Source organism: Diaphorina citri, unplaced genomic scaffold (genome assembly GCF_000475195.1).
Source record: "Diaphorina citri unplaced genomic scaffold, Diaci psyllid genome assembly version 1.1 scaffold2680, whole genome shotgun sequence".
Lineage (NCBI taxonomy): Eukaryota > Metazoa > Arthropoda > Insecta > Hemiptera > Psyllidae > Diaphorina > Diaphorina citri.
Genome location: NW_007380097.1, coordinates 5,435 through 31,341, shown reverse-complemented (window position 1 = coordinate 31,341; position 25,907 = coordinate 5,435). Strand labels below are relative to the sequence as shown.

The 25,907-nt window shown below is 39.5% G+C and overlaps 3 protein-coding genes and 1 non-coding gene across 4 annotated transcripts; 2 read left to right on the top strand and 2 right to left on the bottom strand.

Annotated features, from left to right (window-relative positions):
* Nucleotides 1–1,437: 1,437 nt before the first annotated feature.
* Nucleotides 1,438–4,143, bottom strand: LOC103519346 (pleckstrin homology domain-containing family A member 3-like). Its single transcript, XM_026830893.1, has 4 exons — nt 3,981–4,143; nt 2,552–2,821; nt 2,011–2,084; nt 1,438–1,680 (listed from the first exon to the last, which is right to left on the bottom strand). Exons 1-4 carry the CDS (start codon nt 4,018–4,020, stop codon nt 1,438–1,440), a joined length of 627 nt encoding a protein of 208 aa, XP_026686694.1. The 5' UTR covers nt 4,021–4,143.
* Nucleotides 4,144–5,748: 1,605 nt separating this feature from the next.
* On the top strand, nt 5,749–11,516 carry LOC103519345. Its single transcript, XM_008484432.3, has 2 exons — nt 5,749–6,697; nt 10,862–11,516. The coding sequence occupies exons 1-2, from the start codon at nt 5,984–5,986 to the stop codon at nt 11,213–11,215; spliced, it is 1,068 nt and encodes a 355-aa protein (XP_008482654.2). The 5' UTR covers nt 5,749–5,983; the 3' UTR covers nt 11,216–11,516.
* A 3,189-nt stretch (nt 11,517–14,705) lies between these two features.
* On the top strand, nt 14,706–14,776 carry Trnag-ccc. The gene has a single exon. It is a non-coding gene; the product is annotated as a tRNA-Gly (tRNA).
* A 1,550-nt stretch (nt 14,777–16,326) lies between these two features.
* LOC103519343 (mpv17-like protein) lies at nt 16,327–17,743 on the bottom strand. The gene is made up of 3 exons (XM_026830892.1): nt 17,534–17,743; nt 17,029–17,160; nt 16,327–16,479 (listed from the first exon to the last, which is right to left on the bottom strand). Exons 1-3 carry the CDS (start codon nt 17,741–17,743, stop codon nt 16,330–16,332), a joined length of 492 nt encoding a protein of 163 aa, XP_026686693.1. The 3' UTR covers nt 16,327–16,329.
* Nucleotides 17,744–25,907: the final 8,164 nt, after the last annotated feature.

Genomic DNA, 25,907 nt, shown 5'->3' with positions numbered 1-25,907 from the left:
CAACAGTTAACATCATTGCTTGGTTTAACATTTATTTAAATCTTGGTTTGAAATTATTTATGTTTTTCCTGTCATCTCAAAATCCGTCAATTTTTCTCTCATATCTGAATTATTGTCCCAAAAATTTTAATACAATTTACTACCCCTAAATATCACATAATCGTCTGATGGGGTGTCTTTCTTATCAACAGAATCTTTTACTAAATTATTTATTTATTTATTTGAAATATTTATTATACACTATTTATCAAAATATTTATTCTCATAAACTTCAATGGATTTCTAAGTGGGGGGAGAACACAAAAAAACAAGAAAAAAAAAAAAAAAAAAAAAAAAAAAAAAAAAAAAAAAAAATCATTAAATCCGAATACGATAAAATTAAATTTCACTACCTATATTTCAACAATTTGGGTACAAAACTATTCAATAATTTATAAATGTTAAGGTTATAACTTAGAAATCAACTAGGTTTGGATAAGTCCTTCTATGGGGACAGACCGACCGACAGACCGACCGAGTGACAGACACCGAAGCGAATACAATAGTCCGTCCCTTATACCTTTTTATTACTATTGTAATAGTAAAGGGAGGACGGACTAAAAACAGATAAAAAAGAAAATGTATTTTTATCAAGACAATTACGATTAGGAGGTTTTTCATTTGGTGAGCTTTCGATGTCACTCGGGACATCATCTTTAGACCAAGATAGATGTTGACTCTATCGCAGCAGGAATAGAAGTTTTCTGAAGCCACAAGAAAAATGTGGCTTAGATTGCCTATACGAGCTCGTATTTTCCTTCTGCAATTCCTTAGCTTGTATTTTCCTTAGCTCATATTTCCCTTTTGGCAGGGCCGGATTAGCCCCCCGCAGGGCCCGGGGCAGTTTCAAAGGCGCGGGGCCCCCAGGACCTACCCCCTCCCTACTAGAAAACACTTCTATACCTACCTAATTCATTTTTATCAATCATTACCTACGGACTACGAGTTTTGTTATTAAAATGTATTTTGCCTTTTCAGTTCTTTACACATTGAAGTGAGTAGATATTATTTTAATACTAACAGGCGCCAAATTTTTATATAGAAAAAACCCATAATATCTAGTGTAAGTCCTCAAAGCGTGGGGCCCCCAAAAGCGGGGGGTCCGTGGCAGTCTGCCATTCTGCCTTATGGGTAATCCGGCCCTGCCTTTTGGAAATAGAAACAATTTTCCCGATACTTGAAGAAAGTACAGGCGCTACCACGCCATAAGAAGAGAAATGAGCTTCAGAAGAGGGGGGCATCATCTCAGTTTTCAAAAGGATAATACAACTACTATCAAAAAGATATCATAGAAGGTTAATAAGTATAAATGTTGAGAAGAGATTGGTCTCCAAAGCTTACGAAAGCAGAATCCATGGGGTGGGGCAAAGCTTTCTTAAAGCTTGCATGGAAGGTGTTCTATGGATCCTTAGAATCCTGACGGGAGTAGGTTATAGTGGACTTGGTGATGAACTGAAAAACAAATTGGAAACAGGACAAAATTATTGACTTGGTATCACAGTTGTACTTCAATTTCATAATGTCTTCCAGTGTATGGATGAACGTATCACAAGTGACTTCAAGTGTCTTGCTACTCTCAACCAACTTCTGAACATCAGGTTCACCGTTCTCCATGTTGGCAAACGATTTGATCTGATGAACCTGTTGCATGAGGAGATCACAGTAGAGTTTCAGTTCGGACTTTTTGCTTTTCAACTCGTCCGGGGGAACGTTGTCTGAAATGAGAGAAGAGTTGTTGAAAATTTTTGTGTATGGTAATAAAAGACCTATTAGGTATTCCTGTCACTCACATGCTCAGACCATCACATAGACCTGGGTCTGTCAAGACTGTCTGAATGTGTGTGGTGTAATCATCTGAGAGGCCATGGTCTGAAAGGAAAATCAGTGGTTGAGTGGAAGAGCTTTTCCAGGAGAACCCTGCCACTTGGGCCATGAAAAAAAGCTTTGGAGCAATACCTACATCTGATGAACCTGTTGCATGAGGAGATCACAGTAGAGTTTCAGTTCGGACTTTTTGCTTTTCAACTCGTCCGGGGGAACGTTGTCTGGAATGAGAGAAGAGTTGTTGAAAATGTTTGTGTATGGTAATAAAAGACATAATATTATTTCTGCCACTCACATGTTCAGACCATCTGATAGACCTAGGTTTGTCCAGACAGTCTGAATGTGTGTGGTGTATTAACCATCTGAGAGGCCATGGTCTGAAAGGAAAATCAGTGGTTGAGTGGAAGAGCTTTTCCAGGAGAACCCTGCCACTTGGGCCATGAAAAAAAGCTTTGGAGCAATACCTACCTTTTTTTTAAGGTTTGACAGAGGGAACTGTAACTGCTATGGTCTTATCGTCCCGAAATCGAAGAGAGAAGGAAGACAGAATAGGAGAAAGCCAGCTGTTCTGAGAACAAACATTATCCCATCAGGATAAAATCCGCCCCGGGTGGGAATCAAACCCACGGCCTAGCACTTACAAGGCAGATGCACTACCAACTAAGCTAACTAGGCTGGCAATACCTACCTTGGTCACAAATGTGTTTTGAACATAAATGAGCCTTGGCGGAACCTAATGCAATGAGCCACTGTTGTCGTTCCTGACTTGACGAAGCTTTCAGATAGATATACTTCTCTCCGGGGATCACCAGATCCATTCTTGTATGATCAAGTTGACTGATGATTATTTCACATGCCGATACCTTCATTGAGCCTTTGCAACCTTGACTGACCTCTTCCAGAGAGAGGTAATACGAGAGTACCCCATCTTCTAATATGAACCATCTAGTTTGCCAGCCTGAAATAAAAAGTATAAAAATAAATATCTTGTGGTTTTAATTGGTCAGTCTTGTGGTTATGCACTTGCTTACTGTGCATTCACAGAGTGAACATCTGAACATGTAAACCTTCTCTTGTATTTTGAATGCAAATGTTTTGCCAAGTTACATTTTCTGCTGCAGCATCTAAATTGAAAGTTTTGTACAAATAAACATTAAACCATTTGAAGTTTTTCAGAAATATAAGTGTGATGTGTAAACATTTGTTCCAGGCCCCATTGGGACCAGTGTTTGCTAGGCTTTGTCATTTAGCCATAACCCTCTCTGTTACTCTCTCCATACATTTACACTGCCAGATATGACTGACCTCTTCCAGAGAGAGGTAATACGAGAGTACTCCATCTTCTAATATGAACCATCTAGTTTGCCAGCCTGAAATAAAAAGTATAAAAATAAATATCTTCTGGTGACTGACCTCTTCCAGAGAGAGGTAATACGAGAGTACTCCATCTTCTAATATGAACCATCTAGTTTGCCAGCCTGAAATAAAAAGTAAAAAATAAATTTTAATTGGTCAGTCTTGTGGTTATGCACTTGCTTACTGTGCGTTCACAGAGTGAACATGTAAACCTTCTCTTGTATTTGAATGCAAATGTTTTGCCAAGTTACATTTTCTGCTGCAGCATCTAAATTGAAAGTTTTGTACGAAGTAAATGCACAAATAAACATTAAAGCATTTGAATTTTTTCAGAAATATAAGTGTGATGTGTAAACATTTGTTCCAGGCTCCACTGGGACCAGTGTTTGCTAGGCTTTGTCATTTAGCCATAACCCTTTCTGTTACTCTCTCCATACATTTACACTGCCAGATGAAAAGCAGAATTTTGAATTTGGACGAATCATATCAAAATATGGAATTGTAAATACTTTTCCATACTTTGGTGATTTAGGGCACAGATGTCACAGAATTAACAGATGTCACAGAATTAACACCAATGAAACTTTTCTTTGAGGTGATAGAGTGGTCATAATTTTGTGATGAATTTCAAGATAATGGATCATCATTAAACATTGACACCAATATTTTTCATAGGTAGGCCTTTGATAAGACAAAAATACAGTCATACAAAAGGATGACATAATAAGCTATTGTTTGTCTGTATATAGTTGGTTACATACCTTTCCAATAATTTGTCCATTTCCACAAGATTCCTCTCATGATGGTAGAATATTTTTTTTAGGAGCAAACTGAAAATCGAGTGAATGGAAGCTTCTGGGTGATTCGTTCAAGTAAAATGTTTAAAAATGACAATAATTTCAAAATATTCAAAATTTGCCTTTGGTCTTTGGTGATAACAGAATTTTAAAATTTGTTTACGTTTTAAAAAATTGATTATCAAAAATCGATCGTAACCGAGCGAGACCGGAAAAACACGAAGTACATTCCTTTGTTTGAACCCAGTACCTCCAGTTTGAAAGTGCTTTTAACCACTCAGTCACAAAGGTAAGCTAATATTATTCATGCAAATAACTATCTATTTTATCTTAACTATTTTTTAATTATTTTAAGAATTTGGAGATTTTTTATTTTTATTAAAAGATTGTACTTTGGTAGTTTTCACATTACATCAAGATAACTAGGTAGGTACATACCTTGTTATTATTCAATTCATTGACAGTGGGCGGAACAATATCACAGTTGTACTTCAATTTCATAATGTCTTCCAGTGTATGGATGAACGTATCACAAGTGACTTCAAGTGTCTTGCTACTCTCAACCAACTTCTGAACATCAGGTTCACCGTTATCCATGTTGGCAAACGATTTGATCTGATGAACCTGTTGCATCCACGCTACGCCACTGTCTGGTTGCCTCTAACCATACGTGATTCAAAAGCTGTGTCCACACGTAGTCGACCGGCCGTCAATCGACGAGGTGAATCTATGTTGTCGAGGTGGTGTGGACGGTTCAGTCGAGGTCGATCGATGAGGTCGACTATGTGTGGACACAGCTAAAGCGATCACAGAAGGTTGGATGGAAGAGAATGAGGTTTGTAAATTAGCGCTTCTGACTTATAAGCGCTAGGTCGCGGGATCGAACTTTATCCTAAACAGGTGTAAAAAGCCCACTTTCAAGCTTAGGTGTAAAAAGCCCACTTTCAAGCTTAGGTGTAAAAAGCCCACTTTGAAGCTTAGGTGTAAAACAGCCCACTTTGAAGCTTAGGTGTAAAACAGCCCACTTTGAAGCTTAGGTGTAAAAAGCCCACTTTGAAGCTTAGGTGTACAAAGCCCACTTTGAAGCTTAGGTGTACAAAGCCCACTTTGAAGCTTAGGTGTAAAAAGCCCACTTTGAAGCTTAGGTGTATAAACCCCACTTTGAAGCTTAGGTGTAAAAAGCCCACTTTCAAGCTTAGGTGTAAAAAGCCCACTTTCAAGCTTAGGTGTAAAAAGCCCACTTTGAAGCTTAGGTGTAAAAAGCCCACTTTGAAGCTTAGGTGTAAAAAGCCCACTTTCGACTTTTTGCTTTTCAACTCGTCCGGGGGAACATTGTCTGAAATGGGAGAAGAGTTGTTGAAAATTTTTGTGTATGGTAATAAAAGACATAATATTATTTCTGCCACTCACATGTTCAGACCATCTGATAGACCTATAGAGGTTTGTCAAGACAGTCTGAATGTGTGTGGTGTATTAACCATCTGAGAGGCCATGGTCTGAAAGGAAAACCAGTGGTTGAGTGGAAGAGCTCTTCCAGGAGAACCCTGCCACTTTGGCCATGGGAAAAAGCTTTGGAATGGGAAAATTCCCTGACGAAAAAAATGAGCGATGTTGCAACATTGTAAATACCCAAAATGCATTTCGAGGGAGTTTTGAAAACAAGGAATGGGAAAATTCCCTGACGAAAAAAATGAGCGATGTTGCAACATTGTAAATACCCAAAATGCATTTCGAGGGAGTCTTGAAAACAAAATTCATAATGGCTGCATCTTTTTGATCTGGAACACGCGATGAAGATCCTCTCCAGAATGAACTAAAGTGTAGTAAGTTCTTTCTAACATCACCGTCTCCAATTTTCCATCTAATTCAACCAAGTAATCTGACGTACAACATCCAAGTGCTTTTTTCATCCTAATTTCGTTCCATCCAGTGTAAATTAGGTGAAGAAGTTGCCAAGTGTCATCAGCATGGCAAGCACGGAACAAATCCCTTCTGAAAAGAATGATAGCGTCGAAAGCCAGGACTCCAAAAAGAAAACTGAAAAACCAATCATCGCAACCAAAGTCAAGGGTATTGTGAAATGGTTCAACGTTAAGAATGGGTATGGTTTCATCAGCCGTCAAGACACGAATGAAGATGTGTTTGTTCATCGATTTGCCATTATCAAAAACAACCCGAAAAAAGTCGTCAGATCAGTTGGAGACGGGGAGATTGTTGAGTTTGATGTGGTTGGAGGTGAGAAGGGACATGAAGCTGCAAATGTCACTGGACCCGATGGAGAGCCAGTCAAGGGATCCCCCTATGCCGCCAACAAGAGAAGGAACTTTGGTGGCTACCAAGGTGGTGGTGGCTATGGAGGAGGTGGCTGGTACAGAAGAGGACCTCCCCGAGGTGGATACCGTGGTGGAAGAGGTGGCATGAGACGTCGCACCATCTCCAGTGGCCGAGGACCTGTAGGACCACCATTCATGGGCAGAGACTTTGGCGGTTACAGACCTCCCAGGTACTCCAGACCTCGCAGTCTACCCCGCGAGTTTGGAAGAGCCAGAATGGGAGATGAAGTCTCCACTTTGGCGGTTACAGACCTCCCAGGTATTCCAGACCTCGCAGTCTACCCCGCGAGTTTGGAAGAGCCAGAATGGGAGATGAAGTCTCTGGTGGCTTCGGCAGAGGAGGATTTGGTAAGTAACCAATTTAGGATTTGGTGGGATTATACACCACACTACTGGGTTTGGTCTTGGTTTGTAAATGCTCAAGTGTGAGGAAATGGTCTGAGGCAGGGCTTGATATTCCTTATTACTTTAATTGAAGGTTCTCTACATATTTTAGACTAAATCTAATGTATAACAGTTTCATTTCCACCAATTTAATTTACTTCTCAGCTTCAGCACCATCAGGCATTAGCATAATTCCATGTTGATTATGTTGTGTTTAAATGGTGCTACATCAAACATTGTGATAAGCTAAATATGACTTGATTATACTAGAAGTCATGTTATGATAATCACAAAACATTTTTTTTTCCCTTTCTGAGGACTCTTACACTGTTTTAATCAATGCAATTACCTTCTTACAAAATCTAATCTCCTTTTGTTTGGTAACACAGGTTAAATAAAAAATTCAGGTCATTTTTCTTTAGGGCTTAGGATATCCAAATTGGGGAAAACCTAGCTTACAAAGGTTTGTAGCCAGCCGTTCCGAGGACGAACCTTATCATTTTTAGGATAAAATTGGTCCCAGGCGGGAATCGAACTCGCAACCTAGCGCTTACAAGGCAGGCGCGCTACTCTCCAAGCTAACTATGCTGGCATTACCTAAAGCCCACTTTGAAGCTTAGGTGTAAAAAGCCCACTTTGAAGCTTAGGTGTAAAAAGCCCACTTTGAAGCTTAGGTGTAAAACAGCCCACTTTGAAGCTTAGGTGTAAAAAGCCCACTTTGAAGCTTAGGTGTAAAACAGCCCACTTTGAAGCTTAGGTGTAAAACAGCCCACTTTGAAGCTTACGTGTAAAAAGCCCACTTTGAAGCTTAGGTGTAAAAAGCCCACTTTGAAGCTTAGGTGCTTGGTATTAATCTTTTAAAAGACTTTTCCAAAAGAGAGGAAAGCTTTTCTTTTTGGTTATCAACCATTTTACAACCTCGTTTATCACTGTTCTTTCGAAAATTCTTAAAAGACTTTCCAAAAGAGAGGAAAGCTTTTCTTTTTGGTTATCAACCATTTTACAACCTCGTTTATCACTTTTCTTTCGAAAATTTCTGTAAAACATGAAAAGTCGGAACACATGTTTTCGATTTCTCTTTGGAAATTTTTTTGATATCCCGTGACGTAGTTGCGCTGTTGCCGTCCAAGAATATGTCGTGGGAAATTTTGTTTTCAGAAGGGGAAAAATTGTGCGCGTTAATTAACGCGCAAATTTTTTTTCATGTTTCTTGTTCTTGAATTCGTAGAAGCTCTGCTGACAAAAAAAAATCAGGCATTTTGATCTTCTCCTAAAGTCCCTAATGCACATAGGTTTTTTTGACAGAGGAAGCTGTAACTGCTTAGGTGTTATCGTCCTGAAATCGAAGAGAGAAGGAAGAAAATCTGCCCCGGGCGGGAATCGAACCCACGGCCTAGCGCTTAGAGAGTTAGAGGGCAAACGCGCTACCAACCAAGCTAACTAGGCTGGAGATTGGTGAAAGACTATAGGCTGTTGTTATCAAGTCATGGAGACGAGGACATAAGGAAGAAAATCCGCCCCGGGCGGGAATCGAACCCACGGCCTAGCGCTTAGAGAGTTAGAGGGCAAACGCGCTACCAACCAAGCTAACTAGACTGGAGATTGGTGAAAGACTATATATAGGCTTTTGTTATCAAGTGCAAGTCATGGAGACGAGGACATTTTGTCGAGGCACAACATTGGATAAGAATTTTAGATGTTTCCAACACTTGGAAATTTTGTGCTGATTTCAGATTGCTCGGAGACGGAGGGAAACAGGTTAGGAGATTTTCCTTGAATCATAGGAATGGAGAGGGATATTTTCCACCCGGAATGGGAAAATTCCCTGACGAAAAAAAATGAGCGATGTTGCAACATTGTAAATACCCAAAATGCATTTCGAGGGAGTCTTGAAAACAAATATATAGAAAAACCCATAATATCTAGTGTAAGTCCTCAAAGCGTGGGGCCCCCAAAAGCGCGGGGTCCGTGGCAGTCTGCCATTCTGCCTTATGGGTAATCCGGCCCTGCCTTTTGGAAATGGAAACAATTTTCCCGATACTTGAAGAAAGTACAGGCGCTACCACACAATAAGGAGGGAAATGAGCTTCAGAAGAGGGGGGCATCATCTCAGTTTTCAAAAGGATAATACAACTACTATCAAAAAGATATAATAGAAGGTTAATAAGTATAAATGTTGAGATAAAGAGATTGGTCTCCAAAGCTTACGAAAGCAGAATCCATGGGGTGGGGCGAAGCTTTCTTAAAGCTTGCATGGTAGGTGTTCTATGGATCCTTAGAATCCTGACGGGAATAGGTTATAGTGGACTTGGTGATGAACTGAAAAACAAATTGGAAACAGGACAAAATTATTGACTTGGGGAAATCTCCCAATGGATAAAGAAATTTGGGCTAGAACGACCACCAACGTCTAATGAGGATAATCCTATGGCACATGAAACAAGAAGAGAGAAAAATCTTAGAAAAAAAAAGATGAGTGTTTCACCGCCGTTCTTATTTTGTAGCAATGAAACCGCTACATTAGACACATGTAGCATGCCCATCCCGTAGTATGCCTCTCATCAGATAGGCCAGAAACTAAACCGTTGAAATATTTGCAATCAAAAAATGAGTAGGTACAAATTTTTTGTTGATGGTGAGATTCGAACCCGGGACCTTCTGCATGGCAAGTAAGCGCATTTCCACTGGACCAACCATGCCCTAAAATCTAAATGTTTCATTTGTGAACAAAAGACATATCCATAATGAGTTACTCTATTGAACTGTTAGTGTTAGTATTATGGGACATCTTGTTTCAGTTTTGTCCCTCAATTAATAAGTATAAATGTTGAGATAAAGAGATTGGTCTCCAAAGCTTACGAAAGCAGAATCCATGGGGTGGGGCGAAGCTTTCTTAAAGATTGCATGGTAGGTGTTCTATGGATCCTTCGAATCCTGACTCCTTCTCTCTTCGATTTCGGGACGATAAGACCATAGCAGTTACAGTTCCCTCTGTCAAAACCTCTGGCACATGAAACAAGAAGAGGGAAAATTTTTAAAAAAAAAAGACGAGTGTTTCACCGCCGTTTTTATTTCGTAGCAATGAAACCGCTACATTAGACGCATGTGGTCTGTGTCGTAGCATGCCCATCCCGTAGTATGCCTCTCATCGGATGGGTGAGAAGAGACACAATACTTCCCATTTATGTGCTGGGTCAACACAAGAACACCAGAAAGTAACCCATTGAAATACACATTTGCAATCAAAAAATGAGTAGGTACAAATTTTTTGTCAATGGTGAGATTCGAACCCGGGACCTTCTGCATGGTAAGCAAGCGCATTACCACTGGACCAACCATGCCCTAAAATCTAAATGTTTAATTTGTGAACAAAAGACATATCAATAATGAGTTACTCTATTGAACTGTTAGTGTTAGTATTATGGGACATCTTGTTTCAGTTTTGTCCTTCAAAACCCCTTCCACATTACTTCAAGTCACATTCTTTGACATTGAAGCCTAAAAAAAAAAAAAAAAAAAAAAAAAAAAAAAAAAATGGTTGGAAAATGTCTGCCCTGGCTGAGATTTGAACCCAGTACCTCCAGTTTGAAAGTGCTTTTAACCACTCAGTCACAAAGGTAAGCTAATATTATTCATGCAAATAACTATCTATAAATATTATTAATGCAAATAACTATCTATTTTATCTTAACTATTTTTTAATTATTTTAAGAATTTGAAGATTTTTTATTTTTATTAGAAGATTGTACTTTGGTAGTTTTCACATTACATCAAGAATCTGTTCTAAATTCCTGAGTAATGACAAATTTAATAGTATTTACTTATTTTTATTTAGATAGGCTCCGGGCTAGGATGCTAAATTTGGTGTAATTCTTTCTACTCAAGCAGCAGATTCAACTTGCCTTCTTTTAGCACAATTAAACAAATCTACTGTAATACTAAGAATTCACAACAATGAACCATTTGTTATGTGATAATCACAAAAACATTTTTTTTTTTTTTTTTCCTTTCTGAGGACTCTTGCACTGTTTTAATCAATGCAATTACCTTCTTACAAAATATCTCCTTTTGTTGTTGCTTAAATTTTGATCTTGTGACTTACCATTATTCTTGTTTATCTCATTTCAGGAGGTGGTGCCCCCAGACGTTTCTTCCGTCGTTATTATGGTGGCTACAGACCTAGCTACATTCCACGGTCTCACAGCTCTGAAGGCCCTGGAGGTCCCCCAGGAATGTATGGAGGCCCACGCAGACGTGGTCGTCCTTACAGAAGACGTTACCAACGCAAGGCCAACAACAGCACTTCCGGTGGCAATCAGCCGACTGATGATTCATCACCTTCCCAAGCTCCGGCTGAAGAATAAACATCATCCCCCCGTTATTAAACTAAGATCTTGGTTTTTAAAAACATCTCTGGCTTCTGTAAACATTTCAGGGGCTTGTGCACTCTCACTTTCATACAGATCTGTTCTAAATTCCTGAGTAATGACAAATTTAATAGTATTTACTTATTTTTATTTAGATAGGCTCCGGGCTAGGATGCTAAATTTGATGTAATTTTTTCTACTCAAGCAGCATATTCAACTTGCCTTCTTTTAGCATGATTAAACAAATCTAATGTAATACTAAGAATTCACAACAATGAACCATTTGTAATGTACACTCCTGTCAGATTTAAAATCTTTCTATAACCTGCAAGAGTGATACTATTGTCAACTTGGAATTTGATCATTATGTACCTCCTCACAGATGCAAGAGATATTTTTATAAACAAGATCTTTAATATTCAACTTGCCTTCTTTTAGCATGATTAAACAAATCTAATGTAATACTAAGAATTCACAACAATGAACCATTTGTAATGTACACTCTTGTCAGATATAAAATCATTCTAAATCCTGCAAGAGTGATACTATTGTCATCTTGGAATTAGATCATTATGTACCTCCTCACAGATGCAAGAGATATTTTTATAAACAAGATCTTTAGAAAACAAGAAATATTCACCTTTTTTTCTTTGTTTGAAAATAAAATGAAATGGAAAAATATTAATTTAACAATAATACATCTTTATAAAGCTATCTTTTTTCTCTTTATTTATTATTGTTTGAAAATAAAATGAAATGGAAAAATATTAATTTAACAATAATACATCTTTATAAAGCTATCTTTTTTCTCTTTATTTATTAAACATACATTTGTAGTCTCGAAAAGTTAGAATCTATTAAATTAACAAAAGTTAAAGTGGGGATGTTTTTATGGAATAGGTTTTCTTTCTTCTTTCCTTTGGACTGTGTCATCAAACTTTGTTAGTCAAAACATGTTTTTCAGTTTTCTTTTTGTTTCAATGGCTACAACAGTTAACATCATTGCTTGGTTTAACATTTATTTAAATCTTGGTTTGAAATTATTTATGTTTTTCCTGTCATCTCTAAATCCGTCAATTTTTCTCTCATATCTGAATTATTGTCCCAAAAATTTTAATCCATTTTACCACCCCTAAATATCTCACATAATTGTCTGATGGGGTGTATTTCTTATCAACAGAATCTTTTACTAAATTATTTATTTATTTGAAATATTTATTATACACTATTTATCAAAATATTTATTCTCATAAACTTCAATGGATTTCTAAGATCTTGTTTTATGGTTTACAAGCTGCTTTTCTTAAACCATTTTCTCATTGATTCTAATATTCATGTGTTTGGTTTCTTTTTGAATCCTTACTCAATTTTTTATAAAGGGTCTTTTGCTCCCCAAAAGGCTGATTTTTTCCCCTGGGTGTACATTTTATTGGTGGCTTTTCAACAAGATTTTTTTTTCTTGGAAACACGAGTTACTATTTTTCAAGTTATTCATTTGCCTATCAGTCTCATCACATTTTTGATTTAAAATTGCTATCACACCTAAACAAGGTCAAATTATCAAGTTCCCAATCAATCCCCAGATTTAACACCATTTTCAAACCCTTTATTATTATTTTTTTTTTTTATTCTTTTTTTACAATCAATAGAATTTTTTTATTGTAGGTTCTGTTTTTATTATTTTCTCTCTCCTTTCCCAACTTCTTTTTTACTTTTTTTCTATTTATTTTGAAAGAGAAAGTATTAATCTTTTTATCAGCAAATACAGAAATGTTACATTTTTATTTTTCATCCTACAATTCTATGACTTTGTTCTTTGTATGTATTTTACCAATTCTGAACATTGTTTTGAAGGTTTGATGATGCTGTCATGATCACAAGCTACAGTCCATTCACACTGAGCAAATTTTTCCTCATCCAAAGTTAGGTACCATATCCCAAATTTTTATTTGCAATGTGAACGTGTTATGTGTCATATGCCTTACAGTAGAAGAGAAAAAAATACCAAGAATTCGTTTTGTGCAGTGTGAATGGACTGTTGCTGTGAAAGGGAAAAGATTATCAGTTGAGTCAGCCTAGTTAGCTTGGCGGGTAGCCTGTCTGCTTTGTAAGTGCTAGGTCATGGGTTCGATTTCCACCCAAGGGGATTTTATCCTGAACAGATAAGGTTCGTCCTCGGAACGGCTGGCTTTCTCCTTTCCTGTCTTCTTTATCCGATTTCGAAATGATGAGACCTCATCAGTTACAGTCCCTTTTATCAAACTTCTATTTTCTAACAGATCTGTATGAAAGTGAGAGTGCACAAGCCCCTGAAATGTTAACAGAAGCCAGAGATGTTTTTAAAAACCAAGATCTTAGTTTAATAACGGGGGGATGATGTTTATTCTTCAGCCGGAGCTTGGGAAGGTGATGAATCATCAGTCGGCTGATTGCCACCGGAAGTGCTGTTGTTGGCCTTGCGTTGGTAACGTCTTCTGTAAGGACGACCACGTCTGCGTGGGCCTCCATACATTCCTGGGGGACCTCCAGGGCCTTCAGAGCTGTGAGACCGTGGAATGTAGCTAGGTCTGTAGCCACCATAGTAACGACGGAAGAAACGTCTGGGGGCACCGCCTCCTGAAATGAGACAAACAAGAATAATGGTAAGTCACAAGATTAAAATTTAAGCAACAACACAAGGAGATTAGATTTTGTAAGAAGGTAATTGCATTGATTAAAACAGTGTAAGAGTCCTCAGAAAGGAAAAATAATGTTTTGTGATTATCATAACATGATTTCTAGTATAATGAAGTCATATTTAGCTTATCACAATGTTTGATGTAGCACCATTTAAACACAACATAATCAACTTGGAATTATGCTAATGCCTGATGGTGCTGAAGCTGAGAAGTAAATCAAATTGGTGGAAATGAAACTGTTATACATTATATAGTCTAAAACATGTAGAGAACCTTCACTTAAAGTAATAAGGAATGTCAAGCCCTGCCTCAGACCATTTCCTCACACTTAAGCCTCAAAACCTCTTTAAAAAAAAAAAAAAAAGTTTAGGAGACCTAAGACCTAACTAGGTTTGCGGACTAGAGAGATGGGGAGTTCGCGTTTATTCATTTGCCCTTGAGACTTGAAGGTCATGAGACGAAGTAGGAAATGAGGTAGGGGGAATGACTCACTCCAATAGGGGACCTCTTCTGTCCTAGTATATCATCCCATCTCACTCAGGAAACAGGATCACCAGCCAGTGCCAGTGATATTGGCTTCTTTTTCCTCAAGAGGTTTGATAGAAGGAACTGTAACTGCTAGGGTCTTATCGTCCCGAAGTCGAAGAGAGAAGGAACACAGGATAGGAGGAAAGCCAACGAACCCGCGACCTAGCGCTTACAAGGCAGACGCGCCACTAACCAAGCTAACTAGGCTGGCAATCTATTTACCCACTTTGCCCATCTTTCTCCCTCCCATCCATTATTTTCTTGTCACCAGGGATTGAAGAGGGTCGGACGCACGAGGTTTTATTGATTCCGTGGGAAACTCTCCCGTTGCTCATGTCTGTTATTTTCAGTGCTTGGGTGAGGTTTATATTGTGCTTAATTTCCCTCCCCGTTCAACTGGCACTGTTGGTGTAGTGGTATCATGCAAGATTCCCATTCTTGCGACTCGGGTTCGATTCCCGGACAGTGCACATATTCTTTTGGGCCTTTTTTAAAGGTTATAATTGTTATGGAGTTTTTTTTTTTTTGCCTCCTGTTTTAAAGACGACAAAATAAAAGCACACGTAACGATACTAGGCACAAAGGAAATTTGAAGGAGAAAAAAAGATCGCGTAGACTTTTGTGCTATTTACATAAAATTTATATTGGTAAAATTTTGAAAAAGTCTTTTTTTAATAATAATAATGAAAAATTAAACTAAACGGACGGGACGTAGACTAGGTAGGTACTCCATCATCAGGGGCGGCTCTAGATATTTTACCGCTCTGGGCGGCCTTTAAGCCGGCTTGGAAAAAGGGTCTGTATAGGTAGATTTTAAATGGAGACAATTTTTATGGATTGAACAATTGTAAATGGAACCCTGGTTCTAGATGGGTAAGATTCCTCGATTGGGTGCTAAATGGAACCCTGAATTCTCAGATCGGTAGGTCCCTCCGGGTACCAAATGGGTTAGCTAGTTGTCAGCGGATGGTTGAACTTGACTGGCTCCATTATTTTTACATTTGTTTTTTGAGGGTGGTTTGACAGTTTACTTTCGAGGGGCTGAGCGAATTAGAGGTTAACGTTATAAGAAAATGGGAAAATTAACCTTACAGACGTAATAAAAAAAAAGTCCTTCTACCTACTTATTAGGTCACATCAAAAAGACCTAGTGACCTACCTACCTATACCTACCTAAAAAAGAACAAAAACAAACAAACGGAAAAAAATAAACACTTCACAGACTTTACACAAAATTTCGAAGGAAAAAAAAAAAAAAAAAAAAAAAAAAAATGTAGCCCAGTAAAATTTGCCTCGCTGACCTATGATCTCGAAGTCGTACTTTCACATAGGTACACGAGTGAAATTTTCATTGGATGATTTCGGAAAGGCGTGTATACGACGGCCATCGATCCACATTGATCGACAGCCGTCCACTATGTGTGGACACACCCGAAGAAAAGAAAACAGTCCAGTGAAATTTTCACTAGGTGATCTCGAAGAAAAATTTAGCCCAGTAATCATGAACTCCAAGTAGTACTTCACATATAGGTAGGCCAGTGAAATTTTCATTAGACCAGAGGTTCTCAAACTGGGGGGCGTGGAGACAAATCAGGGGGGGGCGCGAGCTTTTTCTATAAACCTCCAGTTCTGAAATTCCTCCCGCGCTAACTGCTTGAGCCACTGAGGTTGGTTCGTTTTGTTATTTCATAAAACCTATAAATAGGTAACCTATACTTATTTGAATATAAGAAAAAAATCTCAAAGTTTCAAATTCTCGTTTTGTTATTCCATAAAATCAATAGGTAAAAATAATATACCGAGGGGTTAGGTAAGGTAGGGGGGGCGTGAAAAAATGAGAATACGCCCAAAGGGGGCGCCATGCAAAAAGTTTGAGAACCACTGCATTAGACGATAAAAAGAAAAAAAATTAGCCCAGTAAAATTTGTCTCATTGTAGAATCTCCAAGTTGTTACACTTCATACGAGTATAGGCCAGTGAAATTTTCACTGGATCTCGAAATGTAGCCCAGTAAAGTTTGCTCTCATTGTATGATCTCGAAGTTGTTGTACTTCATATAGGCCAAGAAAGACGTCCATAGCAGACTGCATACACTGACGTAAGGCACACGGTTCTTTTCCGATACCAGGGTGTAGTTGATGAGTTGAGCAAACGGCCACACCATCACGCCAATCTGTGGAGGATATGAGAACGAATATCATTAAACGAAGAAAGCGAGTTTTTTTTCAATTCGTTTGATAGAGGGAACTGTAACTGCCAAGGTCTAATCGTCTCGAAATACGAGAGAGCAGGACAGGATAGGAGAAAGCCAGCCGTTCCGAGAACAAACATGATCTGTTCAGGATAAAGTCCCCCCGGACGAGAATCGAACCTGCGGCCTATCTCTTACAAGGCAGACGCGCTACCCTCCAAGCTAACTAGACTAGCGTTTGACCTTAAAACGGACAGGTCACCCTCAAGTTCAGGGATTTCCAACATCAATGTGTATGCGGGTTGCGGGCCACATGCTACATTGCATTGGCAGTTATTTCGCGGGCCACACACACAGGGGAGCAGGCCTATATCCAGGGTTTTCTTGAAGGGATGGGGGGTGGATGCTCTATTTTCAGAGTTCACCCCTTCACCCTATCAAGCCCGAGGGGGCCCACCAAAAACTTCGCGGGCCACAAAAAAGGCCTGGCGGGTCACTAATTAGACATCGCTGCTCTAGTCAATTACTTACCCGATAAGTTGGCCAAAACTTATGGGACACCTCATGTAGACCATCGTCCACTGTTTTACCTTCTAGCAGTGTCATACCGAAGTAAAAGCTAATCATAGCAAACGGTGTATAGGTCACTTGTTCTACCAGAGCCTGTAAGGGGAGAAATGAGAAAAACCAGTCATTATAGGTACCCGATTTTGAAAATTTGGACCGATTGCAAGATTTTTTCATTACTAGTATAGCTTCGCTATAACTGTAGTAATAGATAATAGAAAGGAATGATAGGGGCGGAGCGCTTTAATAAGTCAATAACCCACAAGCTACTGGTGCTTCGAAAATCAATCTTAATGAGTATTAGGCCAGCCACTCACTATCAGACAGACCTGACAGGTACACCTGATAGTGTGTTTGCTCATCAGGTACCTAGACCTGACAGACGGACCTTTTCGGCCGTACCTGTGTGTCAGGTCTGCCTGACAGTGAGTGGCTGGCCTTAGAAACAAAATACATGGTATGGAGTTACCTTTTTCAAGGAATGACTTAGGGTTGGTTTGGGCCATTTTCGCCTTGCTATCGACAGCCAACAGTACAAGGTGGGAGCCACGTAGAATGTACCGAACATACTGAACCTTTGAACACAATAGAGAAACGTCCACTTAGTGATTTTAGTGGGTAAATGGTCAGGGCCGAATTCGGGGGGGGGGGAAGCCCGGGCCCCCACCTCGAACTTCATTTTTGTTCCTTACTGTTGGTGAGACTCCGAAAATTTGGAGTATACTACGGGTTGTACATTGTACATGCTACGACACAGACCTCATGAGGCCAATTGTTTCGTTGCTACGAAATAAAACCGGCTCTATTTTTCCGCGCTTCTTTAGCGCTTGCCCGACCGTAATCAACTGACCTTTGACCTGGCAGGATAGGGTTCGTTCTCGGAACGGCTGGCTTTCTCCTATCATGTCTTCTTTCTGTCCTTGCTTTCGGGACGATAAGACTTTAGCAGTTACAATTCCCTCTGTCAAACCTCTTTTATGTTTTTAAAACCGGCTCTCATTATTTTTTCTTCGCTACGAAATAAAACCGGCTCTATTTTTCCGCGCTTCTTTAGCGCTTGCCCGACCGTAATCAACTGACCTTTGACCTGGCAGGATAAGGTTCGTTCTCGGAACGGCTGGCTTTCTCCTATCATGTCTTCTTTCTGTTCTTGCTTTCGGGACGATAAGACTTTAGCAGTTACAATTCCCTTTGTCAAACCTCTTTTATCTTTTTAAAACCGGCTCTCATTATTTTTCCTCGCTTCTTTAGCGCTTGCATGACCGAAATCATCAGACCTTTTTTTTAAGAGGTTTGACAGAGGGAACTGTAACTGCTATTTTTCATTAGAACGGCAATTAAAAATTGAATTTTCGATCTTTTAAAGTTACTTTTTCGGAGTTTTGACCTCATATTTGGATTTTTCACGACTTTTTACGTAGGAATCGACCTTTGATTAACAATTTTTACCCATTTGCAACTGCTCCATTAGAAATCCCTGCCCTAGTCAACCACACTACTGGGTTTGGTCTTGGTTTGTAAATGCTCAAGTGTGAGGAAATGGTCTGAGGCAGGGCTTGATATTCCTTATTACTTTAATAGAAGGTTCTCTACATATTTTAGACTATATCTAATGTATAACAGTTTCATTTCCACCAATTTGATTTACTTCTCAGCTTCAGCACCATCAGGCATTAGCATAATTCCAAGTTGATTATGTTGTGTTTAAATGGTGCTACATCAAACATTGTGATAAGCTAAATATGACTTCATTATACTAGAAATCATGTTATGATAATCACAAAACATTATTTTTCCTTTCTGAGGACTCTTACACTGTTTTAATCAATGCAATTACCTTCTTACAAAATCTAATCTCCTTGTGTTGTTGCTTAAATTTTAATCTTGTGACTTACCATTATTCTTGTTTGTCTCATTTCAGGAGGCGGTGCCCCCAGACGTTTCTTCCGTCGTTACGAGTTGAGCAAACGGCCACACCATCACGCCAATCTGCGGAGGATATGAGAACGAATATCATTAAACGAAGAAAGCGAGATACACTGACGTAAGGCACACGGTTCTTTTCCGATACCAGGGTGTAGTTGATGAGTTGAGCAAACGGCCACACCATCACGCCAATCTGCGGAGGATATGAGAACGAATATCATTAAACGAAGAAAGCGAGTTTTTTTTTTTCAATTCGTTTGATAGAGGGAACTGTAACTGCCAAGGTCTTATCATCCCGAAATCGAAGAGCGAAAGAGGTTTGATAGAGGGAACTGTAACCGCCAAGGTCTTATCGTCTCGAAATACGAGAGAGCAGTACAGGATAGGAGAAAGCCAGCCGTTCCGAGAACAAACATGATCTGTTCAGGATAAAGTCCTCCCCGGACGAGAATCGAACCTGCGGCCTATCACTTACAAGGCAGACGCGCTACCCTCCAAGCTAACTAGACTAGCGTTTGACGTTTGACCTTAAAACGGACAGGTTACCCTCAAGTTCAGGGATTTCCAACTTCAATGTGTATGCGGGCCACATGCTACATTGGCAGTTACTTCGCGGGCCACATACACAGGGGAGCAGGCCTGTATCCAGGGTTTGGTGGGTTTTTGACGACACAAACTAAAAAAAAAAAAAAAAAAAAAACAATGTTTCAGAGTCGCGATTTTTCTTGTTTGAAAGTAGATACGAAAATTTCTCGACGTTATTTTTAACTCCCACGACGCTTGAAGTTCATGAATGAGGTCGCAGCAGAGGGAGAAAGCAGTGGGAAATGTCGCTCTTCCTCTTTTCCCTCCCCTTGAAAGGGAGTTATGAGTGATATTAGGGACAATAGCATAGGGAGGAAACGTAGCGTAGAGGACGGGACAGTATCATAAATCCGCGCTTAAAAAATAAGATCACCTATGGATATTTTTTCCGAAAGTGAAGATTTTACATTTTTGGCGGTTTTTAGTCCCGTCCTTCCTTTATTATTACAATAGTAATAAAAAGGTATAAGGGACGGACTATTGTATTCGCTTCGGTGTCGTCTGTCACTCTGTCTGTTCCCATAGAAGGACTTATCCAAACCTATCCTAGTTAGCTATACGATAGTATGTATACGTTGAAAGCACGAGTGCCCGATGGATAACTGACATTTTGGCAAAGTTGCGCCCAACTTCTGCTAAGTGTCCGCCGGCTGTCCGCATCTCCGCATGGGTGACGTTAAATACGTTAATTCGACGAGGCGGGTAGTTCTTGGGCATAATATAATAACAATAACAATAATAATGGCCTGATAATTATGACACTCTAATGGCTTTTATCCTGCGTTGTTTTTTGATTAACTGGATAAGGATAACGATCGTGTAACATAACAACTATTATAGCAACCCCCATCAGTGATGAATTATGTAGATACTTTAGATATAGGATGGAAAAAAGTTTTTAAAAAAGCTTAGGGTACAAATTATACAGGGTAAAAAAAAAACAAAAAAAACAAAACAATAAAAAAAATTTTTAAAAAAAGAGTGGGGAAAAAAAAAAAAGAGGAAAAAAAAAAAAAAAAAAAAAAAAAAAAAAACAATAATAATATCATTACTAACATATCCTGTATTTTTTTGTGGCGAAGCAGAGAGCTTCTTCACAACTCACATCATTCCCAAATGCCACTACAGAGCGAGAGCGAGGTCTACAGACAGTTCACAAGACTAGGTACTAGTACTGGTTGTTTTAGAATGAAAACAATATTAGGATCTTAGGATCCACACATTTTTTATCTCCCTGTATGTAGAAAATATCGTACACTGTTCCATAGAGGTTTCATTTTATGAAAGGGCCGGGAAAGCAAAGTAAGGGCCGGGAAAGCAAGGGCTGGATATGCAACGCCCTTTGCATGATAGCCAGGAGTCTTATTACACCTCCATTATTTCCTCTTCCTCCTCCTTCTTCGCCTCCTTCTTCTCCTCCTCCTCCTCCATTATTACACCTCCATTATTCCCTCTCCCTCTTCCTCCTCCTCCTCCTTCTTCGCCTCCTCCTTCTCCTCCTCCATTATTACACCTCCAATTACTTTGGGTGTGATATCAGAGGGGATTAAACACTAGTTTATGCACACCGGCTACCTCAGGGCCGAGCCCAAATTCTCCTTCAGCTGCTTAAGCTTTCACATTGGGCCGTTCTCGGAACGGCTGCATGGTTTTCTCCTACCCTGTCTTCCTTAACATATAGGGTTCGTTCACTTAACAGCTGGCTTTCACCTTTCCTGTCTGCCTTTTCTCTCCGCTCGAGAGACGAGAAGACCGTATCAGTTACAGTTCCTTCTATCAAACCTTCTTTAGCCAGCCTAGTTAGCTTAGTTGGTAGTGCGTCTGCCTTGTAAGCGCTAAGCCGCGGGTTCGATTCCCGCCCGGGGCGGATTTTATCCTGATGGGATAATGTTCGTTCTCGGAACGGCTGGCTTTCTCCTATCCTGTCTTCCTTCTCTCTTCGATTTCGGGACGATAAGACCATAGCAGTTACAGTTCCCCCTGTCAAACCTCTTAAAAAAAAAAAAAAAAAAAAAAAAAAAATCAAAGTATTTGTAGATCATCATCTAGCTCAATTTATTATGTGTTCAAGAAACCATTGCTTAATTGTAGCCAATTTCAAACAACATGGTGATAATTTCCTTCTATTCCTGTTTGTTTTCAGAGACCCTACAAGTGTATGTACAAGGGTTGCACCAAGCGCTATACTGACCCTAGCAGCCTAAGGAAGCATGCTAAGAACCACAACCACGACCATCTCACTCCTGCCAAAATGAGAAAGCTCAACTATGCCAAACCTGGCGACATTGTCCCTTCCGTGCGAAACGTCAACAGTAGTGTCCCATTGAACCCAGACTTCACCGTGTTTAGCTGTGGTGAACCCAACCTCCTGATGGAATCCTACGAGTTGCAAACCGTGACTCATGATCACATGCTGGAATACATTCCTTACGACACTATCCATGCCACTGGGAACATATCTCGTAACTTGCAAGACGTGCCTGACCTCGGTCTTGGCTTTGGCTATCAGGAGGGAGAGGCTGCTCAGTTCAGTTTTTGAACACCAGGGCGCGTCTCCAGTCTGATGCAGTTTCTATGAGTTTGATTAGCTTTCATTATCAAGTTCATTGAATATCTTGGTTCTGTTAGTTGTGATATAGGATTTTAAAAGTATCCAGCTTTTTTGCCTCAAGCTCAGCAATATGTAAGTATGACTAATTACTTCACCAGTAAGGACAATAACAATATTGAAGTAATGGAAGATAAGTGGACAGAAGAACATCCTAATAACATGGAGGCAATACCCAACCCATATGTACCTAGGTCAAATACGGTTTTATGTCTAGAAATGTCCAAAAAGTGTCCAACTCAAAGAATTTGTTCGAACCAACCAAAGAATCCAAAGAACAGAAATGAAACGAAAATGTTCCATTCTCTTGTGAAGGATCTTTCTCTTTTTCCTCTCCAATATTGTCAGAGAACTCGGGTAACTCGGGTTTAAGTTCGCTCTAATATTACAGAGTATTATCCTGTCTGATGTTTATTCTGTCCTTCTTTCCCCTAAGTCCCCCCCTATCCCCTATCCCCTATCCCTTTCCTCTAAGTTCCCCTATAGGGTGAGTGTACCATTTATTCGCCCACCTAAAAAACGTACCATTTATTGGCCCACCTGCCCACATTTATTTTTCTAATTTTTGTTTTTATGACTACAATTTTTGAATAGCACTGGTTCGATAGCAGTCTTTAAGCCCTTTCTTTTGATGAAATTGGATCTTGAAAAAAAATCGTCCAGTTCAGACTTATGTGGCGTATGGTACAGGTGGGCCAATAAATGGTACGTTTTTTAGGTGGGCGAATAAATGGTACACTTACCCTACAGCCCCCTCTCGTAAAACTATTAAATCCCTGGAAAGTTTCGCTGTAAAGTTCTCAAAAGACAGGAAAAGGCCTACGGGTCACATCCGATGGCCATTTTAATTTTTTTTACTCCGGCCGGCCCTTGTGGCCAAATTGACCATTTTAGGCTGCTTTTCTTTTTCTCACGAACTTGGTTTGAAATGTGAACGGGGGGCGCAGAAAGAGGGCTCTAAGTTGAAACATGTTTCACACTATCATTTTTAAAAAAAAGAAAGAAAAAAAGAAAAAGAAAGTAAAAACGTAGAGCTTTGGTGCAAGTTTGAGCTCGATCCGACAACCAGGGCCGACGGTATGGTCTCTAAAATGTTTCATTTTCCCATGTTTTTCCGCCGAAAGGGGAAGCAACAAAAATGGGAAATTTATTTTGACAGATGATTTGTGCTCCAAATAGGTCCTACTAATGATTCACATTTAACATGCCTAGTTACCTACTTGCCTACGTAAGAACATTATATCTTCCTCTATTTCTTCTCCTATTCATCACATCCCTTCTCCAATCGATCCCATGTCTCCTACTCCTTCTTCCTCTCCCTTTCAATCACATCCTCTCTCTCTCTCTCTCTCTCTCTCTCTCTCTCTCTCTCTCTCTCTCATCAACTACTACTTCTTCTCTCCTCCTTCTCTTCGATCACAGTCCGTGTCGATCATTTTTGAATCGATCATAGTCCGCGGCATGTTGCATATTGTAGCCCGCAGCGGCCTGCAAGTTTGACATGCCTGCCGAAGAAGAAAGCCAGCCTCCTCTATCCCTCTCTTTCCCTATTTCTCCTTCACTCTCTTTCTCCGCCTTTCTTGTAATATAATATCGTTTCCGAGTTTAATATCTCACACAGGAGAGAAAGGATAATTGAGGAAAAATGTTTGAGACGCTTAATAATCTGTTAAGCCGGTGTCTGCAATGCGAAACAGGGACTGTCTAAGCCTATATCTGTGTGAAGATTTAGATTTTATCGCGTTAGATAGGCCATCCGGGTAGAACTGCACCATCCGGGTGGTATTACATCCTTACATCTTTTCTTTCTGTCAACTTTTGTGTTCCCACGACGCGACATGACGCAAAGTTTGTCCAAGGCCAGCCATTCACCTGACAGGTAGACTTGACAGGTACACCTGATCAGGTCCGCCTGTCAGGTCTACCTGATACCTGATGAGCATACACAATATCAGGTAAAACTGACTCTATCAGGTAGATCTGATTTATCTATTCTGATTGTGAGTGGCTGGTGATTGGCCCAACTTCACCTAGCCATGCAGCTGAATTTACCATCATTATTTTATGTAAAAATCTGGTGTGAACATCACACGACTTTCCTTATCCTATTGAATGATGCTTATTTGAGCGTTCTTTTACCCTAGCTTTTACAATATCTCTAACAGTTTAGTCGGTATAGCTGAAAACCGCCAAAAAAAAAAAAACATCCTGAACGGATAATGTTCGTTCTCGGAACGGCTGGCTTTCTCCTATCCTGTCTTCCTTCTCTCTTCGATTTCGGACGATAAGACCCTAGCACTTACAGATCCCTCTAATATGAAACTTTTTTTTATATAATTATATATTATATAGAAGTAGGTAGTCTGTGAGTCTGTGCCAGTGATTACGGTTGTATTGTTTTTAACTCAGAATACCAATACCAACTTGGTATTCTGTAAGGACAATATTACCACAATCGGACACCAACAATAGAACAAAACTCTAGAACACCGTGCACCAAGAAAGACCTGCAGACAGCCAATAGCAAAGCTCTATCCATCGCTACCGCTACACATTGGGAGCACGAAATGTGAAAGACGTCGTAGCACACAACCTAGAATCATGATGATCCGGATGCAGAAAGTAAAAGTAACCCTTCTTAAAATAAATGCTCAGAAAAAGTAAGTAAAGTAACTCAGAGCTTGATGAACATCCTATACCGACTGGTAGACATAATACTTTGCAGTAACAAAACAAAACGGGCCATAACTGTCAGTTGTGAACTCAGTATTAACATCACGTCATTTCCTGGAGACGGAGAGAGGAAGAGAAGATGAAGGAAGAGGAGGAGAAGGAGAAGAGGAGGAGGAAGGAAGAGGAGGAGAAGGAGAAGAAGAAAAAGGAAAAAGGATAAGAAAGAAGAAGAAGAAGAAGAAGAAGAAGGAAAAAGAAGAAGAGGATTGAAGAGAAAAGACCAAAAAGGACAGAGACCTAGAGTAACTGGGAAGAAGAAGAAGAGGCAGAAAAGGAATCAAAAATACCGAGAATGAATGAAGAAGGAAAAGCAATAAGAAAACAGCTACAATAGAGGAAAGGTAAAACGGACTAAAAGGAGTCAAAACAGAAGGAACAAAAAACTGATAAGGGAGAGTAAGATGTGAGATCAGGTAAGCGAGAAAAAGGATATTAAGATAGAAGAAAAAGAGGAGAAAAAAAAGAGTAAAAGAAAAGGATACAAAGAGATATAAGGTAGAGGAAAAAGAAGAAATTTGAAAGAAGAAGGAGAATCTTTCGAAAAGGAACAAGAAGAAGGAAGGGAGGGGAAAACTGAGTAGAGAAAGACGTCAGATTAAACATAAAAAAGAAAAGGTCATAAAGGTGGACGGATGAGGAAAAGAAGAAGAAGAAGAAGAAGAAGAAGAAGGAGGAGGAGGAGAGGAGGAGGAGGAGGAGGAGGAGGAAAAGAAGAAGAAACAGAACAAATTTATAGCTCCTCGAATGATTGCAAAGTCGTTAAAAACAGAGAAAAACTAGGTAGGAAGGTCGAGAAATGGAGACGGCTTATTTGATATTTGAGTGTTCTTTTACCCTAACTTTTACAATATCTCTAACAGTTTAGTCGGTATAGCTGAAAACCGCCAAAAAAAACGGTCGAAATCTGTCCAAAAGCGGTGAAAATACCGTCAACCGCAGCACCTATCTCAACCAAACGTTTTGTGTTGCATCCTTGTCACATTTGTGAATT